Here is a 24,110-nt window from a genome sequence, read left to right as displayed (position 1 = left end):
TGTGATTATTTATGTTGTCCGAGAAGATATATGCAAATAGAATTATCTATCTGTACATATATTTACCCCAGTGCTGGTACCGGTTGTTAAATTTTTCTAACATGTGATATGATTTAACTTACAGAGATGTATACATATATTTTGCATTTTGAATACAGCTATTACCACTATCTGACAGCAGGAGTGGGCAAGCCAAGCAGAGCAGACTTATTCATGTAATGATTTTCTGTTTTCCTTTAAAGAAAGAAAAGTTTGATTTATAGTTGCTACATGCTAGTACATGCCAGGATTTTGTAGAGAAAATAAATTACACAAGGGTATTTTTCGTATTCAAAACTTTACTCAAACAGTTGGTGTTTACAAAGAGTGCACAGACTTAATGCTGCTGTGGAGACAGACCCAAAGGAAACCCAACAGTAGCCAAGATCATAGCTAAAAAGTATCTGCAAAGGTCATCCTACAGAGGTTCGTAATTCTCTGCACAAGTCTGTTTTAAAGCAGGTTCAAGGAACTGCAAATGAAAGCAAACTCACTTAAATCCAAAAATGAGCTGTCGTGGAGTTTGTTGTCATCAGGGATTGAACTATCATCTGAAACTACAATCTCTAAAGCTAGCATTTATCAGAAACACAAAAACTCCACTTGGTTGAGGCAATAAGTCGAAAACAAAACGAAAATAAAAAAATAAAATAAAAAACACCAAAAAAAAAATGCTCAGAAAGAAGATAACAATAAGCTATTTGAACAACTTTAGCAATAATAATCTTTACCTCCCGAATTCACTGCAGAGCAAACGCGAGCCTCAGTTTAAACAGCATGTCTGAAAACCAGTCAATATAATAAATATAAATACATCTGAGGTTTTCTACAGACTGTGAAAAGGACATGACAAAAATAGCTTTGTTTTCAAACTTGATGCACTTGCATAAATAAAAGTATAGTAATAACATTAATTACAATAATTATAATAAACCAAGGTATTGTAGGCCCTCTGAAGTGTAAGGCTTGGGCCTGTAAAACATGTCAAACGTCCTCTGTCTTCACAGTAGATGCACAATGACAACTATGTATGGGTGAACTACATACTCGTATACGTATTTCTCAACCACAAAATGTAACGCAATAAGCAACAAGATCAACCGTTGTTAAAACGGTGACAGAGAATTTTAGTTCTTTGGGGTTTATGATTTGACACAATTCTTCATAACTCAAACTGTCAACAGTCAACGGCTACAGTGTGTCTGCATCAGTGGAGAAAAAACAGAGTTGAGAAAACCTCCATCAACAAGTTTCTGTATGGCAAAAATTGTGAAAACATCAGTCTGAATCAGTGAATTGTGATTTAAATGAGAAATATGTTTCTGCTGTAGAACATGTAGTTTTTTAGTCAACAGTTGCTAATCAGGGTGGCAGAGAACAAAGAAAATATCAAATCTTTTTCACATTTAATTCATTAATGGCTTCTTCCTGAAGGAAAGAAAAAAACGATGAAATGGGGGAAAGCAAACAATCTCCAGACTGCAATGGGACATGAATGTCGATGAATATTATTCAAAGCACACAAGAGTCAGTTAAAGTCCCAGCCGTAGTTTATAAATATGGAGCCTGACAGGCCGTGGAAGAGCAGGAGGGGCGGTCAATCCTTTAAGCAGTACCCTCAGAAAGAAAAGGATGTCACTCCATGATGGCTCGATAGATGACCGGCTCAATGTAGTCCTCTCTATATCGAGAATTGATGACCCGCTGCCTTTTGGTGTTCTGCTTGACATCGTTTTGCGCGAAGAGCTCGAAACGCATGTCTGATGCCACCGACTGAAAACCGAAAAGGAGATACAAAAGTTACTGCTTAGTTCTACAGTTGTGATGCAAACATACAGCTGCAATTGCACAACAAAGTTGGCTAGCTGTGAAGAAAAGAAGTAAAAAAGAATACGGTCACCAGTCCCACCCTGCAGCCTTCAAAGTAGATGCACCTATGGGACCAATTTGAAAATCCTACGTCACCTCATTCTCAAGCTATCGTGTTCACAAAGTTTGGTGTCCATGTCATCCACCAAGCAGGGTGATGATAATACCCTATTAGCCTTTTAGAGCTGAGAGGTAATAAAAGCAGACTGCAAAGTTCTGCAAAGCTCATAAACCCGTTATTACTCATAACAGAACAGATAAATAGTTAAAGATTAATCGTCCCCTCATAAATTACCAACGGTCTACACTTTGAGAACTGACTGCTGTCCTGTTCTTGTCTGACAAAGGATTCTAGTTGCTCAACAGTCTCGGCTCTTTGTTGAACTTTTCACTTCATGATACTCAATGTTTTCAGTTGGTGAAGGCCAGATTCTTTATGTATGAAACCACGCTGTTGCAATAGCTGCAGTACGTGGATTTGCATTATTTAGTGGAAATATACAAAGTCTTCCCTGAAAAGGTGTCATCTGGATGGGGCACTTGTTGCTCTAACACCTGTAATACCTTTCAGTTGTCACGCTACCTTTCCAAATATGCAAACTGTCAATTCCACGTGCACTTATAAGATAGATAACTCTTTATTGTCATTGCACAGTCATACATAGTACAGTAGTACAATGAAATTGGAAAAACTGTCCTACGTCGGCACTACATATAACACAACACGACACGATATGACACATGCACCTCCCATACCAGCGGAGTGCTGATTATAAGCTCCTCTTCAGTCTGGAGGGTGTAATGTTCATGTTTTCCAAAAAGAATTTCAAATTTTAACCACAGAACTGTTTCCCAGTATGTGTCAGCCAATTTTAAATGAGCTCTGGCTCAGAGAAGAGAGCAGTGATGATGGCTTCTTTTGCTATAACCTGCATTTGTGGATGGCACGGTCAACAGTGTTCACAGACAGTGATTTCTGGAAGTTTTCCTGAGCCCATGGAGTGATTTTAATGCAGTGCTGCCTGACGGTCTGAAGATCCCAGGCATCCAATACTGATTTTGAACCTTTTCTCCTGGAAATTGGGAAAAGGTCTGAAGACCATTTCTCCAGATTCCCTGAATCTGTTGGTATTATGTACCGTAGAAAAGCGGTTCCCAACCCCCGGGCCATACTGGTCCATGAGTCGTTTAGTACCAGGCCGCGAGAGTTGAGGCTTGGGCGTGTGTGCTTTCTATGTTCTATTGTAAATAAAATATGAGTTTAAGTTATTCATTCCACTGTTTTTAGTTACATTTTACACAGCATCCCCAACAACTGGTGTCATATTTATTTCCACATAACATAAAGCATTGAGACTTTTAGCTCACCATCCTTGACTTGACCCGTTTAGGCAGATCCTCATCTAGAGTGTAGATGTCTTCCCGCTTGACAGAGATTTGCGAGCCATCCTCAAATTCCACCTACACACACACACACACACACACACACACACACACACACACACACACACACACACACACACACACACACACAGAGGAAGTGCTTAAATTAAAGCGTATTTGAATATTTCTACTCCTCATACTGTATTGTATGTGTCACATAATAATTTTCTTCATAGCCAGAGTAGAATTCCCATTTATTCCCACCTAGGGCAACAAAGATTAACATCATCAAGTAAGTGTAACAAAAAGTGAAATGTCTGACTCTGCTCCTGACTGATGTAAAAGGAAAGTTCGCTTCCCTCAGGCATTAAATGTCCTCGCTCTGATATTTTATCCTGTTGGATATTAAAGTGAATTTTTCTCATCACGACCACATTAATTCTTGTTTTAAAAGTATAATTGTATTAAAGAAAAACATTTTATCTACATTAAGCTTGACAAATTTTTATGTGATTCTTCTTTGTGCCAAGAAATTCTTTAAAGATATTCAAACACACTGGATTCATGAGAATGCGACAAACTGATCTACCATCAACACTCGCATAAAGGCTCCTATTTTCTGTTTAGAACTTAAAAAACATGACTGATAAAGACCCTTCATCTTAAAGTATTACAAAACTGGTTAGCAACCATCTGTTTAACATGACAAAATGTTAATTTTTAAACCAGACAACCAAGACTTTACAATCATCCTAACCCAGCATTTTATGTGTTGATGGAGTCTAATCAAACAGAGTTGAAGCTGATGAGGATCAGAGGGATAAATGCATGTTTACCAGGTACATGGGGATGGAGTGGGAAGCTACAAACTTGGCTCCATATATCAACCCATCTGTCCATCGAACTTGAACAGCGTCACCTTTGGCAGGTGGGCCGAGGCGGACGCAGTCCCGGTTCTACAAACACATTTAAACAAATATTGACCTCAGGCCATCTGAAAAGGGAGGGCATTTAGAAATGGAAAATTTGAGATCAGCTTTAGCTATCTGAGAGGTTTATTAACCTCAATATCCTCAGGGAAGAGGTTGTCGCTGAATGAGCCGTCGTCAAACACCACTTCATAAAACGTAGCCGTGGTTAGCTCCAGCAATTCGCTCTGGTAGTAACGGCCATTCTTGTATTTACAGATCACCCTTTGGCCCACTACCAGTTCCTGCATGGCAGCTTTGCTGCGCTGTGGAAGACAAACATACTGAGTGTTAATCAAATGTTATTACTTTAAAGTAAATTTTTTCCCATAGTCCCAAGATAAAGGGTAAGACAGTGGCTGTAGTGCAATAAAGATAACTCAGAGAAATGGATTAGCAGGTTACAGCAATGTTTAAACACTATCCCTGCCCCATTGTTCAAAAAAAGATATGAACACTACACATGAGAACCAACACAAACTGGTAGTCACAACAATACCATGGAGACTGTCAGAGCAGGTTTATTGTGTTATTCTTCTCCAGTTAGTGAATCAAAGCTTCAACGTGCAAAAGCAGAAATCCCTGTGGTAGCTTCCAGCTGTTATGGTGCTGCACAGCTGACTAAGCTTGTGCTGGAAGCTACAACGGGAGGCAAGACAGTCCTCACTTTATAAAAGCATCTTGTTGCAAAGACACTTCATCAACTGATAACATAAACCAAAAAAAAAGAAAAAAAAAAAGAGAGGAATTTTAAATGCTACACAACTCATGCCACAGTTCCCAACAGTAGTGTAAACAACATCAACTATTTTAATGGGTATATGGACACAATGAGCTGGAGACTGAACCACTTAAGCAGCGGTGCAGCGTGGGGCAAAGAGTTACATTAAAGAAGTCATTTCATCATTTCTATTGAGCACTCTGGCTGAATTTTCTTTGTGTACAGGCTGTGATCAGCTGACCTGTGCGCCTACTCTGATATTTACCGCTCTTTTGTGGATCTAGCAAACTGAATTCCACAAGATACAGGCAGAGGGCTATATGGCTGATTTCCAACCCTCTAAACATTATGAAGCTAGTACAAAAGGTAGAATTTAATGTGTGAAGCTAAACGAAATCATAACCTTGAATTTATATTGACGTCTGCTACCCTTAATGAAACCAAACATGACCACAGCTTCACCTGCACCAGTCCAACACAGCACATCACTGTAAACTGTAAACACCACTGCAAATTAGCAGCTTAGCTTCCAACTGCCTAGTACATATTTTTCTTCAATTCAGCAACAAATCTGATGTGTGATTTAGGATGTGATGAGTAAGTGTCTCTAACAGTACAATGTTTAGACATGTTGCTAGACTGCAACTTTACACCTGAACTTAGAATGTATCACAGGGATGAGACGGAAAAAAAGATGTGTTGAAGGTGTAAGGAGACCATGGGATGGCATTATGTTCTTATTATGACCCAGTATCTCTATACATTCAGCTGGAAGCGCATGAAAAAAATAATTAATTTAACAGTATTCATTAACCTGCACATCAAACTTAATTGCTCTTTAAATCAAAGTCCCAGACAGCTATTCAGGGTCATTTTAAAGCTTGCTGATAATGTGGAACTAACACTTCTTTACAGTGAGGAACTGAAAACGTTTCTCTGAAACAATTTTAAGACAAAATTCACAGAAAAAGCAGTGTAAGCTCATGCTGAGAAAAAGGCAAATTTGTTTGTCGTTTCCTTTCACTGGTAATCTGTTTTACACCTTAAACACATCTTCACAGGACAGTGTCTTCAGAAATTATTACTGGCCGGACTGGGACTCTCCACGATTACCTCAGGTATGGCTGGTGCTCTATGCCTGTGGCAAGTGATGAAGACAATAAATGGCCAGTCATCTGGGTGCATGAGGACACCAGCTGCCTGAGCACATGTGGGGTGAAATGCCGTGGAGCAACGCCCATGGGAGCACTGAACACAGCAGCCTTTCACTTCCCTCTTTATCCGTTTCCTGCAGTACACACATTTCTACGGGAGAAACAAAGACAAAAGAGTGAAATAAGGGGGTGAAATTAAGTGTTCCATATTGTAAGTGGGAGGCTAGGAAAAGGAAAAACATGAGAAGCAAAGAAGGAGAAAAGAAATCGTCTAAGCCAAGCAGGGAGGATGAGAGGAAGGAAGTCAGAAATGAATTATAAAAGGCACACAAACTGAGATGCAGACATGCTGGAGGAAATTACACAGCTTCCTGTTGACAATTTAGTGACATATATCTTATTTAAACACACGTAAAAGTAGATCCTTTGACAAAGGTTCCTTTGTGTTACAGACGCGTAACAATGCCAACAAGGCCAACTGTCGTAACTGAATTCCTGCATTGTTTCCTTCAGAATGCTTAGATCTCAAACAAACTACAAGATAAGGATAGTGCAATCCTTTTACATTATTTTGAAATTTACTTCGGTGAGCTGACAGGAAGCTAAAAAAGTGTGTGTGTGTGTGTGTGTGTGTGCGTGCCATTACACAGTTAAGCGGTACTTTTTCTTTATTTTTAGAACATACAAAAACAAGAAGTAAAACTGTGGTGACAGTACAACAGGCACCACAGTAGTTAAACAGAAGTGATGTGTGAACTCATGACATTCCAAGTGCCCTTGTGCTCGGAAGTGGAAAACAAACAAACACACACACACACACACACACACACACACACACACACACACACACCTTACTGTGTCATTTGCATTCCACGGCAGATGCATTCCACATTCACAGGAATATCCCCAAATCTACAAAACGTGTAACCCTACAGTACATGTGTAACCCTACAGTACACAGCTGTACTGACTTACCAGTCTGAAACGTGGCAGTGGGATGGCAGAGAGGTCAACGGGGCTCCGCTCAGTGATGTTGACAAAGCGAGCTTCCAGCACAGTTATGGCACACAACACATGAACCCACCTGTGTGAAAGGCAACATGAATTGGATTTCACAGAAAGAGTATGTTACACCCAGAGGGCATTATACAGCAGTTGTTTTGTTTGCGCTCAATTTTGACAGCCCTATTAAAGATTAATATCAGTTTGTACATGCTCCAGATAGCGTTTCTACAAATTCTTTAATTCTCACTCGCTTTTGCAACTTTGTACTTTTGTGTTACATGCAGCAAGAATTCCTCATTGTTAATCCATTTAAAAAACTCGGTGCTTTTCCTTTTGCCGTGATGTTTCAAAGAGCCGGAAAGTAAATAAACAGCAGACAGAAATTATGCAGGTCGAATTGTCTCACGATTCACACATGCGCAGAAAAGTGTTTTCAGGCGTTTCAGTGGATGAAAAACTGTTCTGAAACGATTGAAAACGATAGTGTGGACGCGGAGCGTTTTTAGACGAAAACGCCGTTTTCAACTTTATCCGGATTAGTGTAGACAAAGCCTTAGGGATACATGTTATTGTCTACACATATTCAATACTAAATAAATGAATGAAACTGTAAAAAAAATTAAATCATGTATTTTCAAAAATCTAAAGATAAACTAGTTTCTCCAGTTGGGCTGAACTCAAGATGACTTTTGAATGATATCACTTTGACAGTGTGAGGAAAATCTGCTATTTGAACTTCAGCACACTGAGAACGCTCTACTCTCAAACAGGGTGTGACTAACATCATCTGGGCTAAAGGATTTTGCCTTCAGGCGCTCTCAACATAAATTCAGTACAGCTCCTGGACTCGGGTGCGTGTGAGAATGCATGTAGTCAATATAGTCAAGATAGTCAATCTTTTCTATTTGGGTAACCACAGATGTTTGTTTGTTTGCACAACACACATATGAATTTGAAAAATTTGATTAGTTTAAAGGTCTAATGGATGAGATGATTTCAGAGGTAAGAGGTTAAAGGAAGCAAAAATTACAGCAGTCAAAGAGAATGACAACAATTTTATGACATAATGTCACGACTGAGCGTGATTGACTGAATCCAAGAAGCAGGGAAATGTTTTCCTGACTGAAGTTCTTACAACTTCAAACAAGTGAACAAAGGTGGAGGCAGAGCCCCAGTTTCAACCTCAACATTACTGTGTGTAAATGACAAAGTTGTGCTTAGAATATCATCACTTGTTTATTTCAGTACTTCTTACTTGTCATTGTTGGCTCTCTGTAAAGCTCCTCCTCTCAGGGAACACAGGCAGCAGTCCTGCAAAAAGAAACATGCATCATATATTTTTAGCTGTAGTATATGATTCATTTCTCTTATTACACCAAACTGAATGTTTTGATTAGGACAGTATGTTGTTCTTCGTCTACACTGGAGGAAAACCACAATTATGTAAAAGATTTGCATGAAAAAAAAAAAATCAATCATATGAAGCTTAATCTTGCCTGATCATTTGTTTGTCCTACAAACCCAACAGACATGTGCTAGAACACGAAAAACCACTTCTGCATGTTTCAAGTAAATAAACCGCTGAGTGTCGCCAATAAACAAAAAGCTGCACAACATTCATGAAAGAATCACATGCAGGAAAAAAAATTCTGTTTATTTTGCTTCTAAAAATTTGGACAAAAAGACTTGAATGTATCAAGTCTCTTAAAGCCATTTAAAGCTATGCTAGGCAGTAATATTCACATTTTATTATCTTGTTAATATTTACTTTTCTGTGAATAAATATAAAAATTATTGCAAGCTATTTTTAATAGCTTTCTATACACTTTCTATACACCTTTTTTAGAAACCTTTATACAAGATATAAACCAGAAAAGCACTGACACAAGATCTGTGAATCATGGGGAAGTAACAGCTTAATGTGGACACCCTGAATCCTGATTAAAGCCCTAAAATTCGCTAAAAACAGAACAAGGAAATCTGTAGCAATAACATTTTAAGTAAACCTACCAAAAAAAACCAAAAAAAACCTTTTTAGTCTACTTAAACCATGACATCAAGTTAGATAAGACCGAAAACTTCCACAAGTAAAAAACACATAAACACAAAACTACATAACATCGTCTCAGGCTTAATGAAGTGTACAGTGGAGCACTGCCCACTAGTGGTCAGAGGGATTTAGACTATCTTCAGGAGACATTCCCAGAATAGTTCCCTATTGTTTTGAGCTGATGGGAATGCTGAGAGCAAAGGAAATTTTCAGATAATCTTTTAAAACAAAAGGTGGAAAAAAAATACATGTCCACCAAGAGGAAGGGGCCACTAACGCTATCTCTGCAGAGAGGAAGCGACGTCATACAGAGCCAAGTTTTAATGATGCGGCTCTCAGTTCTGTTTACCCCCCAAAAAACAACAAGCCAATTCTGTAGTGCTGACGTGAACAGTTATGCCTTATTCTGTATCATGAAATATGTTGTCGTTATTATTATTATTATTATTATTATTATTATTATTATTATTATTATTATTATTATTATCAGTAGTAGTACAATGTTTTGACAGAGAGAAAGAGCTGGCATGTGCACATATGCAGACACCTTTGTTTAAAAAAAAAAAAAAAAAAAAAAAAAGTATCTTCACACTCACAAAAATTGCCAAGAGATTTTTTTGCAGTCGGAGCTGCAAATCATTTCAACTTCAGTCAATTAAATTCACAATTGAAGTTTATCTGTTATACAAGTTCTGAAATTCTAGTTATTGGGGAACAGTACCAATGATTCATTCCTCTGAGGAAGGTAGCCGTGAACACAGCATGTCTTTACTGGTAATCCTTTTATGTTACCTTCCGATTTTTTGTTTCAGGTACTTTTTGTGTGGGTATAACCACCCCATGTTTATATATTTTAAGTAAGGAGTACATGTATTGGTTTCAATGCAACCGCAGAAACTGATATTTCAATGCCAATGGCCCCACAGTGTGTGTTACCATCCTATATGGTGAATGTGGCTCAGCACAAATTTATTCTTGGCCTGTAATACAGTAGCTTTGTTTACATCTTACCTCATCTAATTTTACTTTACATTTAACACTTAATTAAAGACATACACACATGTTTTTTGTGTGTTTTAACAGACATTCCTCCGTTTCTTTTAGCAGACAACAGAACCGCTATGAAAGAGTGACACAAATGGGGCCCATTAAGATTCCAGTGGTAAGCTGCTTCCATTTATGAGCCTTTCCAAGCAGCAGGCTACACTGCTAAACACTTGATTTTACTGTAACATAATCAACATACACAAGCTAACACTAATGGATGTGATGCCATTTAGACTAAATACATGTACTAAATTATTCATTTAGATACAAGTTTACAACTAAGCAGGGCTAAAGACTTATTTAAAAAAAAAAAAAACGAAGGACATGCCTTCATTAACTAACCTCAGTGATGGCGTCAGCCTCACAGCGGGCACACAGCCATTCATCTAGCTCTGCATCATCCCTGGAAATGCCATAGCAACCTAAAACAAAAATAAACAAACTCAGACATTTCAAAGCTTAAAAGGGCAGAGATGCTAAAATCAACTTTTTGCTTATTCTTATTTTGCTTTTCTAAGTATAATATTTTTAAACCATCAACTGTTAGCAGTGCAGAAGGTATTTAAAAAACCAAACTGAGGGCTACTGTTTGCAGCAAATTTTCCACTTTCATTACTCCCCATTTATGTTCTCTGTGAAGCAAATAACTCTAGCACGTCATTCAGCAAAACCATTCACTTGAGACTTTGTGCAGCAGCTGCTAGAGGAACTGGCTGAATCGTTTTAAGCGTCAAAGGGGTGTTTATGTATTCATCTTTGATGTGCCTGAATTATGGTTTATTAAAGTAGCTTAAGAAAAAAAGCAGCTGAGTGCTAGTTTCCTAAAGAAAAACAAACAGGTCTGGATGTACTAAATGTAATTACGATTTAATTTAATAATCCCTCAGCCTTCTTCTAACTATTTTAATAGATGCATCAGAGAAAATAGGCTTACTTGTATGTACACGTACGCAGCACTGAGTGCAGCTCACCAGGCGGCTGGTACCATCCTCAGCTACATTAGGGTTAGACAGCTGCCCCTCCCCGCTGTCAGTAATCTTACTGGACTGGGTGTTAAAACACATTTCAGGGATCAGTGGTTTAGACCACTGTTGGCCCCCTGGACGGTTCACCAGTGTCACACTAGAACTCCCAGTATTGGATTCAGACTTAAAAGAGAAAAAGTTTAGAGGTTTGTTAGCATCATTGTTCTCCTCAAATTCTGATTAATCCAGTACTATGGTAACTGTAGGAAACATGCAGCATATTTATTGCAATCTTTATTTAAAGAGGTATATTAATATATCTAACACATTATATTATTTGCAAATGCATAGTTGCTCTTTCTACAACAGAAGCAAGGATATAATATAGATGAATACAAGACAAACCGATTTACTAATGTTTGCGACACACAGTTCACTGCTAACTGTGACAATACCTAACAGCAAAAAAACATGTCTTTTTTCCTCCTTGACATTTAAATGAACTGAGTGTGTCTGTGTTTAGAAAACAAGAACTTTTGTGAACCACTTGTAAAACTAACCACACCTACATAGACTACACATGGTTTTGTTAATTTAGGCCCTTAGTTCCTACCTGATGGTGAGTGTAGAAGAGCAGGCAGATAGAGCAGTAGGGAGCCTGTTGGCCCATGCGTTTGTTATATTCCCTCTCTGCAGCAGGGCTAAATGGCAGACACTGCCATAACTGGGTTAGTGGCTTTGCCCACTCCTCTTTCTCCTCTTGGATGACCTGCACATCTACATATAAATCTATGGATAACAGGTGTGGCATAAATGAAGGAAGGAGATGGTGAATCCATTATGTTTTAGGAAGACAAGGTGAAGTGATAAAACAAAAACATTAACCACCTTAGTCTTAGAAATTTACAAAACTTGAGTTCATTTATTAGCAGATATAGCAAGAAAAAGATATGGAAAAAAAATTTAAGCCTAAAACAAGACATAAAATCATTGTGGTAAACACAGTACTTGGTAATCTGGCGAACTACACACCACACAATTACACAGAGGATCTAAAATACTACGTACCATCATCACTGTGTGCCTCCCTGAACAGAGGATGATGACGAGGCAGCTTACACAGCTGTGCTTCCTGCTGGTTCTTGACAGGCTTGCAGTACGACTGCTCGTCTGACACCTGCTGTAGAAAGAAGTGCATAGCAAGACATAACTAAAGGACACATAATGCATGTTGTAATAAACACATACAAAATTAATTTGCAGTGAGGTCTACCTACAATCAGGCATAATGGAAGCTCTGTACTGATATGCACACTTTTCCAGATAAAAATCTGATCCAACCGTGCCTTTAAGCTTCTGGTCTCAGGTATTAAATACTTACATGATGAATCTGAGGAATCACCTTCAGCTCATCGCGCACTGGTTTCATGACAGGAATGGTGTCTTTCAGGATGACAATGCCATTATCCACGAGGGGGGATTGGATATTCTGTAGTTTAAACAGCATGAATTACATTGAACATCTCAGATTTTAGAATAATGGCTATTAAAATTCAACACGCCAACGAGAGAGATTATAAAAAGACTATGATGTTAATAGAGATTAGTGTGCAAACATCATACACAGAAAGATGCACCAGTACAGAGCAACCAGACAGTCCTGTGGCTGTTTTAGTTTGGACACTCACATGCGTATTACCAAAGCAAGCGCTTTTAGTGAAACCTAAGATTGTTCATTGCACGGTGAGACAATTCCCTTTTTGGATGTTAGTTTGTTAGCCTACAAATATACGCCCGTTCCCCATCACTTCCTAAATTTGTTAATCAATCTGCATGAATGTCTTAGAGTTAAAGATGTGTGCCCTTCCGCTAGCTAACTTTTGTTCATGTAATAAAAAATTTTTTTACCAAAACTGCTATTAAATAAATCTAAACAATATCGTAACATTGCATTGCATGCATCATCTGGTGATCAAGCTAGACCCAATTTCCACTACAATCAGAATTACCAACATCTGGAGAGCTTTTCTGAGTTATTTTACAACACTCAGATCCTGACAAATTATATTTAACTCATCTCAAAACAAACTGCAACAGCATGCCTGTGTTACGTGTACGCTATTGACATAACTTGCACATTTACATTGCTGCTTTTTTTTATTAAATACATTTTGCTCAACAATTTTTCATGCAGTGACACTCTGGGGTAGTTAAAATGTCCTGTTAGCCACATCTGTAAATAAGTGTTCATCAAGCTAATAGTGCCTGTAATTAATTACTTGCAAATAAGAAAAACAATAAATATTAGTGCTGTCAAAATTAACGCGTTAACGCAAATTAATCCGCGATTAAAGTTTTTTTAACGCAATTAACGCATCTGGAGTGCAGAATGACTCAAAATCCCTGAAATGTTTCTGTCAACGCAATTCGGGCAGTTTGATGAAGCATACGTTAGTCGGGGATGCTGGTAGGACTTTGGGTAGTGCGTCACCCAGCTTGCGACAAACCACTCACGGAGCATCGGGGACTCAGTAAGTCTACCTCAGAAATATTAACTGACATAAGTGCCAAGTGGATTGCAACAAAATGCATATGCATATGTATTAATATCGTTAAGAACACGCGCTTTACATAGCTTTAGTTCCTCGTTTCAAGGACTTGAAGTGCCTCACCAAGAGTGACAGAGTGGATAAATGTTTCAAATCAAATCAAAATGTATTTCTATAGCACATAATAATACAACAAAGTTGACTAAAGTGCTTCACAGTTAGTCAGAGCAATAGCATAAGAAAGAATAAAAAGAAACAGTTAAAAGAAACAATATGAACAATATGGGTAAAACAAACAAAAAAAGCCAAAACATAACTAGCTTGAATCAAAAGCCAGATTAAAATAATACGTTTTAAGACGCAATTTAAAAGACTGGATGACTCGGAGGAACGAATAAAAGGAGGGAGGCTATTCCAGAATCTGGGAGCTACGACAGCAAAGGCCCGATCACCTCTGGACTTCTGACGAGACCTCGGTTGCATCAGGAGCTTTTGATTGGAAGATCTAAGTGTCTTATTAGGGATATACAAATGGAGGAGTTTGCATAGATAGCTGGGAGCCAAATTGTTTAAAATTGTAAAGGTAAGCAAGAGAATTTTGAAATTGATACGATATTCAACAAGGAGCCAATGTAGGTTGGCTAAAACCGGTGTGATGTGGGCATAATTTCTAGTACCAGTTAAGAGACGCACAGCTGCGTTTTGAACTAACTGGAGCCAGTGAATAGAGGAAGATGGGAGGTCCGAGTACAGGGAATTACAGAAGTCTAATTTGGAAGTGATAAGAGCGTGAATGAGCTTTTCAAGGTCCTTCAAAGGGAGTTATGGCTTTGCTTTAGATATCTGACGCAGCTGGTAGAAACTGTTTTTTTACCACAGAGGAGATCTGTTTCTCAAGTTTAAAAAAAGCTGTGCAAGAAAACACCAAGGTTTATAACAGTGAGCGAGAGATGGCTGGCAAGGGGCCCTAAGGCATCAGTTAGTTGTTCCAGTGGGGTGCGATTATCAAAAAATATAACTTCTGTCTTATCCTCGTTCAATGTTTACAAAGGTTTTTGTGAACATAAATGTTCAAGATGTTCAATAAACATTTTAAGTGCATATATTTTCCCTTTTTTCCTCGAGTCTGTTTGCTCATGCAAAATGAAATGCGATTAATATAGAATGAAAATGGATGATATTTAATCATGATTAATCGACAGTAACCCTATGATGAATCTGATTAAACATTGTAATTGTTTGACAGAACTAATATATATTATATGTTAGTGTACACTTACCAATTAGTATATAGGTTTTTTAAAAAGTTGTATTTCACAGGAGAGAACCTGTGCTAAAAGATTGAAGAAAACTATTCAAACTCTCTTTGAATACATTATTTGTATTTATTCGCCATTTACTTCATTATATTGCATAAATGTCAGTTACAAACTTAAATATGAAGTTGCAAAAAATGTAATTGCAACCAGGCTAGCGATCAACTAACTGCGATTAATTATAGAAAAATGTGAGATTAATTAGTTAATTTTTTTAAATCTATTGACAGCACTAATAAATATGTTTTTATTATTAGTTTGTTTGGCGTTTATGAACAGCCGTTTTTGCCATATGACTATATACAGTGCTACAGTGAAGATACATGTCTGTGTTCTTATATGAGTGAACAAGCAGAGAAGGCCTGAAGAGGAAGAAAAATAAATTAATTGAAATAAATCAGCCATAGCGCAGATTTTTGCCTGTCAGTTTAATATAATCTGAGGGAGGATCTGCACTAATCCATGAATCATCATTTCTCATGCTGGGGTTAGTCTACTCAGAGGGAAACTTATGTTTTGAGTTGTCACATCTGCTTTCTAGGAACAGGCGTCAGTACTAGAGAGCAAAGATGTGATTAAAAGCTGCTTTGGCCAGCCTGCTGGTACCTAGACAAAGATAACAATGCATGCACTGTGGCCCGTGTTCAAACATGCATACAACACAACACTGACCAAATGAACAAATATAACAACTGACATCTTTCTCCCATTACATCTTTAATGTATTTGTCTATTATAAAAACATAATTTTTGTAATTTTCATAATAAAGAAATATAAAAACAAAGTCAAACCTTTCTCTTGTTACTCTTGGGAGCCTCAGTTTCCACTTTGTTCACATCTTGTGGCTGTGTGTGAACCAGCGGGGAAGCAGGCTTGCTTATGGGCTCAACTTGAGGCTTCTTGACTTCAGCCAGAGCTTCGACAGGCACGGACGTTTTGGGTTCATGTTCTTCTTTCTCCGTCACCACAATGTTTTGTGCTTCTTGTTCATTCTGTGCTACTTTGGTCATAGTGATTTCAAATTGAGGCCGTGCCTTCATTTGCTCACAGTGCGGCACCTGAGATGAAGATGGAACCGGCGTTAAGGTTTTGTGCTGGAGATGGCGGGCCTGGTGCTCTCTGGCATAGCTGTGCACATGTAGCTGTGTGGTGGGTTGCCGCTGCGTCTCTTGACTGTAGCTCTGCACCTGAAGAATATCTTTAGGACTCAGAGTCCTGTGGAATAGCAGACTGGCAACACCCATTTTGCGGGCAGGCTGAGTTCCAACTTCTGTCCACATAGAGGCTGCTGAGACTGAGAGATGCCCGTTTCTGGACCTGGACTGAGATGAGATTGCAGGTGCACGAGTCTTGGTATAATGAGGAGGGCAGCCACTGTCACCCTTACTTTGGGACAGGCCCCTGTGAAATGGATCCATTAGCGTGAGCTTGGTTGGAGTGACAACCAACTTTGGTGGGCCTGTAAATTAAATGAAACAGAAAATAAGTTTTGCTACACTGTTTAACTCCACCATCAAGCAGTAATTGTTATTGGACTCTTGGTTGCCATACAGGAATCAGTGAGACGGTATTAATACCTTTATTTCTTTTGCCATCTTGTGCCACAGCCCGTGGAGGTATAAGACTGAGTCTAGGACGCTTTCCATACTGCTCTTCATCGTCTTCATCTTCAACCTGAGGCACAACTTCTTCGGGCACTTCCAGACACACCCGGTGTCTTTTGGTCTCTATTCTTTGTTTAGTGCTGAGATTCAACAAAACAGATGTGGGATTTGTGAATACTATATCAGATTTGCCCAGTTTCATCAATGTTTTTCTACCATTTAATTTGAAGTAATGTGAAGACATATTCTAAACATATGTTGTAAAAAACAAGATACCTATTATTACATCAGTGAGATTAACCCATGAACACCATATGTAACAGTAAAACACATGTGAAGAACATGCAGAATGAATACTTTTGATACCTTAAGGTAAATTTGCTAATAAAGCACACTTGTGAAGTACTTAATTGCTACTGTTACAAAAGGGGAAAGGAACTAAATATCTTAATATTCTGCTAAAGCTGGTTTTATGGTCCCACAATAGGTGGCACCCCCGCTATCAGCTCAACTCCAGCGACTGCCCATCTTCCTACAGTGTGCACTGTTGCCAAACAGAGGCAGTGTACAAAGTATGTATTAGAACCAGTCTATGAACCACTCTTGCTTGTACTCTTATAGCCAGCCGTGGACAAGAGTAAAGTTATGACATACAATGAGATAAAGTGAAACCACGTGTAAAAATACTGGCAGCAGCCACTGGTACCCCTAAGCCCCCCCATAGCTACAGCCATGGTATCAATTTCAAAATTCTATGTCGCATTGTTCTCAAGCTATCACATGACGAGTTTGAACCCAAAGGTCAGAGGTCACATGGTATCAATTTCAAAATTCTATGTCGCATTGTTCTCAAGCTATCACATGACGAGTTTGAACCCAAAGGTCAGAGGTCACATGGTATCAATTTCAAAATTCTATGTCGCATTGCTCTCAAGCTATCAACATGACGAGTTTGAACCCAAAGGTCAGAGGTCACTGAGACCAAAACTCGTCCAAGATTGTTAGTAGATACACCTATAATGTCAATTTGATGCTCGTTGTCTTCATAGAGGAAAAGTTCATTTTCACGAGGAGATTCATTTGTACAGTAAATGGCCCACCTCTTCCACTGTCCGTCCTCCCCACAGCTCTTGATGGAGCTAGTCTCACTGCTGCTGGTGATGTCATTAAATGACTCATCCAAGAACTCCTTAGCTTCTGGGGTGGGTCGTGAATGGTCAATGGGCACCAGGTCTCGGCCTTCCAGCCACTGTTCGTAGCGATCTGGCTGGTATTTTTTCACAAAGACATCCATGGAAATCTTCACCATGTCTCTACGGCATGAGCACTAAAAGGGAAAAATGCATACACAGACTCTCTTTTAAGTAATAATAAAACGTATTTCTTTCCACTAAGATAAGAATCAAATTGGTTCTCCGACACTGAATGACTCTCCTCACCAAAACTGCCTGCTTGCCATATTCAATCCATCTCTCTGTAGCAAAGTTGGTGGACTCTGCACAGTTGAAGCCGTGGTTGAAACCAGCATGATAGGAATAGGGGAAAGTGATCATGAACTCCCCAGCCTCCTGAGTAATCTAATGAACAAATAATTAAACAATAAGCAAGTGCAGTTCTTGCATTTAGCCTGTGTCGTGGCTAAAAATACAATAAATTGTTACAAAAAAGTTACCCTTTCGAATGGAATGCTGTATTTCTTTAGTACAAAAGGAGAGATCAGTGTCATCTTGTGCCTTAGAAAGGCATCACAATTCTGAGCGCTATTGGGAAAGAAGCCTAGAAGGAAAGAGATCAAATCTCTTGTGAAATATGAAATATTACAGTACAAGAATCCATGACTGTGATGTATTCATTGTATAGCTATATAACACATATCTACAGAAAATATCCTACTGGCCACCTACCTTGAGCCAGACGCTCAAATCTTTTCCCGTGCTCTGGAGGAATACAATACCTGCAGACAGTCAAATGCTGAAAATTACTTTGTGCATGTATCCATCTGCCCTAGATCTTTTCAGCCTGGTTTCTATGCACAAGTTAAGTTGAATGCTTTCTTTCGTTTTAACACTGTGTACACACATAACAGTTAACTGCTTTTTCTGCCTCTTCTTTAACACCTTGAGAGACAAAACTGTCTAATGTAAATGAAAACCATCAAAGGCCTCAGCAGCCACGCATGAAACAGCACTCATGCCCAACCCGCAACCCCCAAGTTTCAAGCAGACATGAGAAACCACTATTTAACAGAACAACAACAACAAAAACAACACTATGTGCAAGTTACCATTAGATAAAACAAATTACAGTTGTAAATCAATTAACTAACTAGCATGCATCTTTACCATGATTTAGGTTCTCCAAAGTGCAAATAATTGATACTGTAGAGGTCCATGTCCTCTGTGTGCCATGGAAAGGTGGTCTTCCACATGCCAAAATACAAGTAGGGTGTATTAACACCCTCAATAGTGATGCCGTTGTCACGCTCCACAGTATCCAAAATGGTGTCCAGATGGCAAATATTCCACTCCCTGACATCCTACCAGTAAACAGAAAGGAAACAAGATATTTTTTTAAAATGAGACTCAGAAACAGAATCAGTCAGTACAGTATGATCAGTGATGTCATCAGCTTGTGTGCCGGGTGAAATAATGCTAACTCACTGGATCATACAATGTTCCATTAACATCTGCCCCATATAAAGGAGCATTAAAGGTCACGTTCTTCCAGTACTTCCTTTCCAGCTCCTCAAAGTTATCATAATGTGGACTACAGTACCTGTAAAAGAAGAAAAAGAAAAAAAAAACAGTTTATTAACATTGACCCCGTACACAGATTTAAAGCATGAAAATATTGAATATGTTAGTATTAGTACTCAAGACACATCAGAAAATAAAAATCTTCAACCTCTTTAATTTTGCGCTTCTCACCTGTTGCTGTTGGCAACCCTGCGAAACTCTCTCACCGTCATGGATCTCCTCTGTATGTTGTACTGCGTGAAGAGACCTGACACACCTGTCACAACCTGCTGAATGGGTGCAGGTATCACCAAGTCATCTATGTCGTCATAAGAATGTCTGGGCTTCCATTCTTTTGGTGGGACAATCTTGGAAGAAGACATTAGACAGTGAAGCTTTGAAAATGGCTAGATAAAAATATCAAATAATGGCCCAAGTGTTAGCATATGTTGTGTTAGCACTTACTTTAGCCAGGCCTGCTTTATGTGCTCCCTTCGACTCCATATATGCAACATAGCGCCTGAAATCCTTGAATTCCTCAGCAGTGGGATAAAAAGTCATAATCCCTTTGGAAGCGTCCGAAGCCATTTCCAAAACTTGATGGCAGCGCCTGCAAATGTAAATGGTCAAAGTATTTTGTGGCATGCAAAACGAAACACATTTAAGTGGAACTTACATGTCGCTCTTCACACATAAAGAGTAAACAAATAATTTTATTTTTTTCAATGTAAAGTAAGGTACTGTGCAAACGTCTTGAGCCACAGCTTTTATATAATATTTTTTTGCTAGGAAAATGAGAAAGATCTGCAAACATACATGGAAATACAGTAGAAGGCAAAAAGAGTCTGACAGTCAATATTTGACCACCTTTATCCATCAACACAGCCTGAACTCTCTTAGCCAAGTCTTCTTATAATTTCTTTATATTTATATAATGTCTTCATTGTTATTCTCTTGTGACTCAGCCTTGGGCTGGTTCTTATATAGCGCTTTTCTACTCTGAGCACTCAGTGCTTTACACAACTTGTCTCATTCACCCAGTCACACAAGCACTTCTATGTTTTTTTTGATGATGATTTGAGCTAAAACTTTCAAAAAACAATTTCTACTCGATAAAACCTGTTGACACTGATTTTCAGACCAGTTCTTGGCTAGTCTGGCATACCTCAGCCTTTCCTCCCCATTCCTCTTCCTTAAGAATGGCTTCTTCACAGCCATTGTTCATTGAGACCATTTCTGATAAGGCTTCAGTGAACAATAGATGGATCTACTTAAGGGATATGACTTTTGAGATAGTGTTCATCTGTGTAGATTGTTTGTTTGTTTTTCTTTTGGGTCTGCCACTTCTTCAGTCCTCCAGTGTTCATACACACTATAGACCACACTAAGATATACGTAGATATAACATAGATATAAGTAAGCTTGTTGGTGTGAAAATACTGTAATATACATGTCAATCTGTGCTACATTTAGGCTTTTTTATGGATTCACCAAAACAAATAGAGCTCGAAAATTTGACGTCAAAACCGCAAAGGATTGTAGGTACGAGTGGCAAGTGGTACTAGTGCACGCAGGCTTTCACAAGAAAACAGTCACACAGTGATAAAAAGAAGCACAAAGAATGGCAAGAAGCTGTTGCATTATTAACTGCAATACCCGGTCCCATGACAGCCACAGGAAGCCGACGGGTAAAAAGATCGGTTTTTATCGGATTCCGCCGTGGAAGAAAAATTGTTCAAGCCGTGTTTCCGAAGTAACAAAGAGCCGACTGATGGCCTGGATTGCAGTGATTCGAAGACAAAATATAACGTTCCAGAACACTACAGCTTACATGTTAGTCTGCTCCAAGCATTTCCACAAAGGTGAGTCTTTTGTTGTAGTTATTACATAATTTATCATAACATAATTGTTGATGTAGGTTACAAATAAGTCTTATATTGATTTGAATTGAATTCGCTGCGCTGTGCTGCTTTGTTTGCTGTTGCTTTGTAGGAAAACCAGCCTACAAAATGCTGAAATGCAATCCAAACTGGGCACCTTCTATCAACATGGGTCATACAGAGTTTAAAGCTGCTACCACAGCGAGATTTGATCGGTTAAAAGGGAGCGCGAAATCAAAACAGCCACGAAAAGTCCTGCACATATGTGCCCAAGCGTTGTATTGAAGCAATCAAGTGGTTCAAGGTTCAAGGTTCAAAGTTACCTTGAACCTTGTATTGAAGCAATCAAGTGATGAATAACTGTTTTACAGTATGTTGATTTGTTTCTCACTGAAGTAGCTAATAAAGCACAATGGAATACAGTTTTGCCTCCTTCCTGTAGGATTCTATAATAGAATGAAACAATGATGCCAGTTATAAACAAAGACAATAAATTGAATGAATTATGAAACACTTGTTTTATTTCTATTGGAAACCCTTTCACTCCTTTGATTTTTTTCCTCGTACTTTTTTGGGTTTTTTGCCCTTTTCGTCAAGTCTGTCTTTGTACGGACCTGCCGTGTTCTCCTTCATTTTGTACATAACTGTTTTTGGGGCAAATAAAATGTAAGTAGGGATTAAAACCGCAGAATTAATGATTACCGGTGCTGGAAATGCTAGCGCTTAATGCAGTGTTTTGATTTTGCTGCCACACGTATCTACAACGCAATGCGCGAAAGTCACGTGGTCTGTCGAGCTCTATTGGAACAAATTACTTACTTAACAAATCAAACCCTCTGAAAATGTGCAGGTAAAAGAACTGGACTGAAAATAAGTGAAAAAGCAGCCAATGTCTAAAGAAAAACTATGAAAGACCTTCAAAAAACAGTCAGAAATTATTGCTTGAGACCAATTTTAAAAATGATAAGTCTGGCTCCTTGGAAGCGAAATATATAGAAACAAGTAGTGGCTCAAGACTTATGCACAGTATTTGATTTATATTTATGATTTTATTGATATTATTCATAGTGCAACTCAACTAAATCTTTACGCTGCAGTAAGCCGCCGTCAAAATATAGTGTTATAAATACTAGTAGTTTCAGTTGTTGTGCCAAAAAGTGATTGCCTGCCAAAAAGTGATTTCCAATGTTTCTGTGTATTTTTTATGTGTAATATCTTTATGTACGTTCGTAAACAGACTTCGGTGAACAGGGTTTACAAAGGGGTTACATATAGAATTTAAAAAATTATCTGTTTTTCAAGTATCTTTACAATTCTGTGTTATTGTACTTACATTATAACCAATCCGGTCCTTTATCCCCACTTAAAATATTTTTACAGAACTATTGTAATATTTGCTGGAATTTCTGCTGTGCTGTTGGCCAGCTTACTCTTACAAAAGACATTTTTAATGTTAATGACATTTTTTAACTGCATAAATAAAGGTTATATAAAAGTCACTGCCAAAAACTGATTGCGGCTTCTACCTTGTTACACGAATGTTGTTTGTGGCTCAAGATGACTTTATGTCATCCATAAGGGATGCATTTGACATATGTTTACCATATTATAGCCCAACAAGTTACTTATAGCAGTTTAAATATGAGCAATCAGTTTTTGCCACAACACCGTCAAGACCGTCACAGCGCCTCAGTACTCAATACGTCCTGTAGTGGGCGCACACCACGTAAACGTTTACCATTGAATTAAAACGCTCCCACGGTCTTGCACAGAAAACATAACCTTATTTAATGCGAAATTGTCCTTAAATGTCCTTGTTGTCTGTTCGCACTTGCACACTTGTAAGTTTCAGCATTGCATTAACGTGGAACAAGCTAGCCTGTTAAGTACTGTGACCGCCCCCGAAAAACCTGCGGCCATTTATCCGTCTCTTTAATTCGGACTCGCAGATGAAGTCCACGAAACAAATATTTGCTCATTTACAAACTTGCTAAACAAACAGGAAACGATTCATGTAACGGCACTTAATGTTAGCATTAGCCACTATGATAGCATAGCACTGGTGTCCGATTTAGCTCTGGTGACGTCCGCAACACTGCAAACTAGGACATAGTACTGAAAGTGAACTGTGTGACTAAACCTTAATTCCAAAGTGACAGGCAACAGATTCGAGAAGGCTTTCGTTAACTAACCTAACCTTAGTTCACGTTAACACCGACATGGGTTGAGACTATGCTCCGTATTACAATTTCAACCAATGCTAGTATACACTATCCAGCGAATTCGTATAGTGTCCTCTTTGCAAACTTGCACAGCGGTAGCTTGAGTTCTTACATCACAGGTATATAAAATTATTCCAAAAAGCATCGTTTGAAATGACTATTCGGGTTGAATTACACAGACAACAATAAAAGTGAAACTACCATTTGTCAAGTCAATGATGTTTTGTCAGGAAATAGACTGCACCCTGAAAGGGCTAGCATCGCCCTCTACATATTAGCATCGTAAGTTCAGAAGTTCACATTCTACGACGAAGACAGCTCGACATGCACGTACCTACCACCGCTGCTTAATTCTCTCAGAAGCAGTCCCTCGCGTTGTTGATATCGTCGTAATCAATACAAGCGGCCACCTGGAACATAACAGACAAAACACAGCTTGCTAACTAAGCCCCCTGTGAGTAGACCAGTATCCTCCATTACCAGCTCTACGCATGTACACGCTCCTCGGATTTTGTTTACCACAACACGCATGGGAGACGCTTAGCCAATCATAAAGCCACTCTGAGTCACGTCATAAGACCGCAAAAACCGTCTTTCTGTAA

General features: G+C 38.7%; 1 protein-coding gene across 4 annotated transcripts; it reads right to left on the bottom strand.

Annotated features, from left to right (window-relative positions):
- Positions 1-318: 318 nt before the first annotated feature.
- kdm4ab (lysine (K)-specific demethylase 4A-b) lies at positions 319-24,049 on the bottom strand. 4 transcript variants are annotated; one of them, XM_082514388.1, is made up of 23 exons: positions 23,843-24,048; positions 19,872-20,016; positions 19,599-19,774; positions 19,332-19,446; positions 19,014-19,207; positions 18,576-18,625; positions 18,344-18,447; positions 18,111-18,248; positions 17,772-17,998; positions 16,645-16,811; positions 15,859-16,526; positions 12,583-12,690; positions 12,270-12,378; positions 11,815-11,990; positions 11,171-11,384; positions 10,579-10,658; positions 8,395-8,450; positions 7,110-7,218; positions 6,094-6,285; positions 4,355-4,525; positions 4,128-4,247; positions 3,277-3,369; positions 319-1,812 (listed from the first exon to the last, which is right to left on the bottom strand). In XM_082514388.1, the coding sequence occupies exons 2-23, from the start codon at positions 19,992-19,994 to the stop codon at positions 1,675-1,677; spliced, it is 3,528 nt and encodes a 1,175-aa protein (XP_082370514.1). In that variant the 5' UTR covers positions 19,995-20,016; positions 23,843-24,048; the 3' UTR covers positions 319-1,674. The 4 variants fall into 4 exon arrangements, with proteins under 4 accessions (XP_082370514.1, XP_082370513.1, XP_082370512.1 ...); XM_082514387.1 differs by having other exon boundaries at positions 12,270-12,381; positions 23,847-24,047; XM_082514386.1 differs by having other exon boundaries at positions 12,270-12,381; positions 23,843-24,046.
- Positions 24,050-24,110: the final 61 nt, after the last annotated feature.

Source organism: Aulonocara stuartgranti (assembly GCF_965226115.1).
Source record: "Aulonocara stuartgranti genome assembly, chromosome: 18".
Taxonomy (NCBI): Eukaryota; Metazoa; Chordata; class Actinopteri; order Cichliformes; family Cichlidae; genus Aulonocara; species Aulonocara stuartgranti.
Note: the sequence above shows the minus strand (reverse complement) of the source record. Positions and strands in the feature narration are given on the sequence as shown.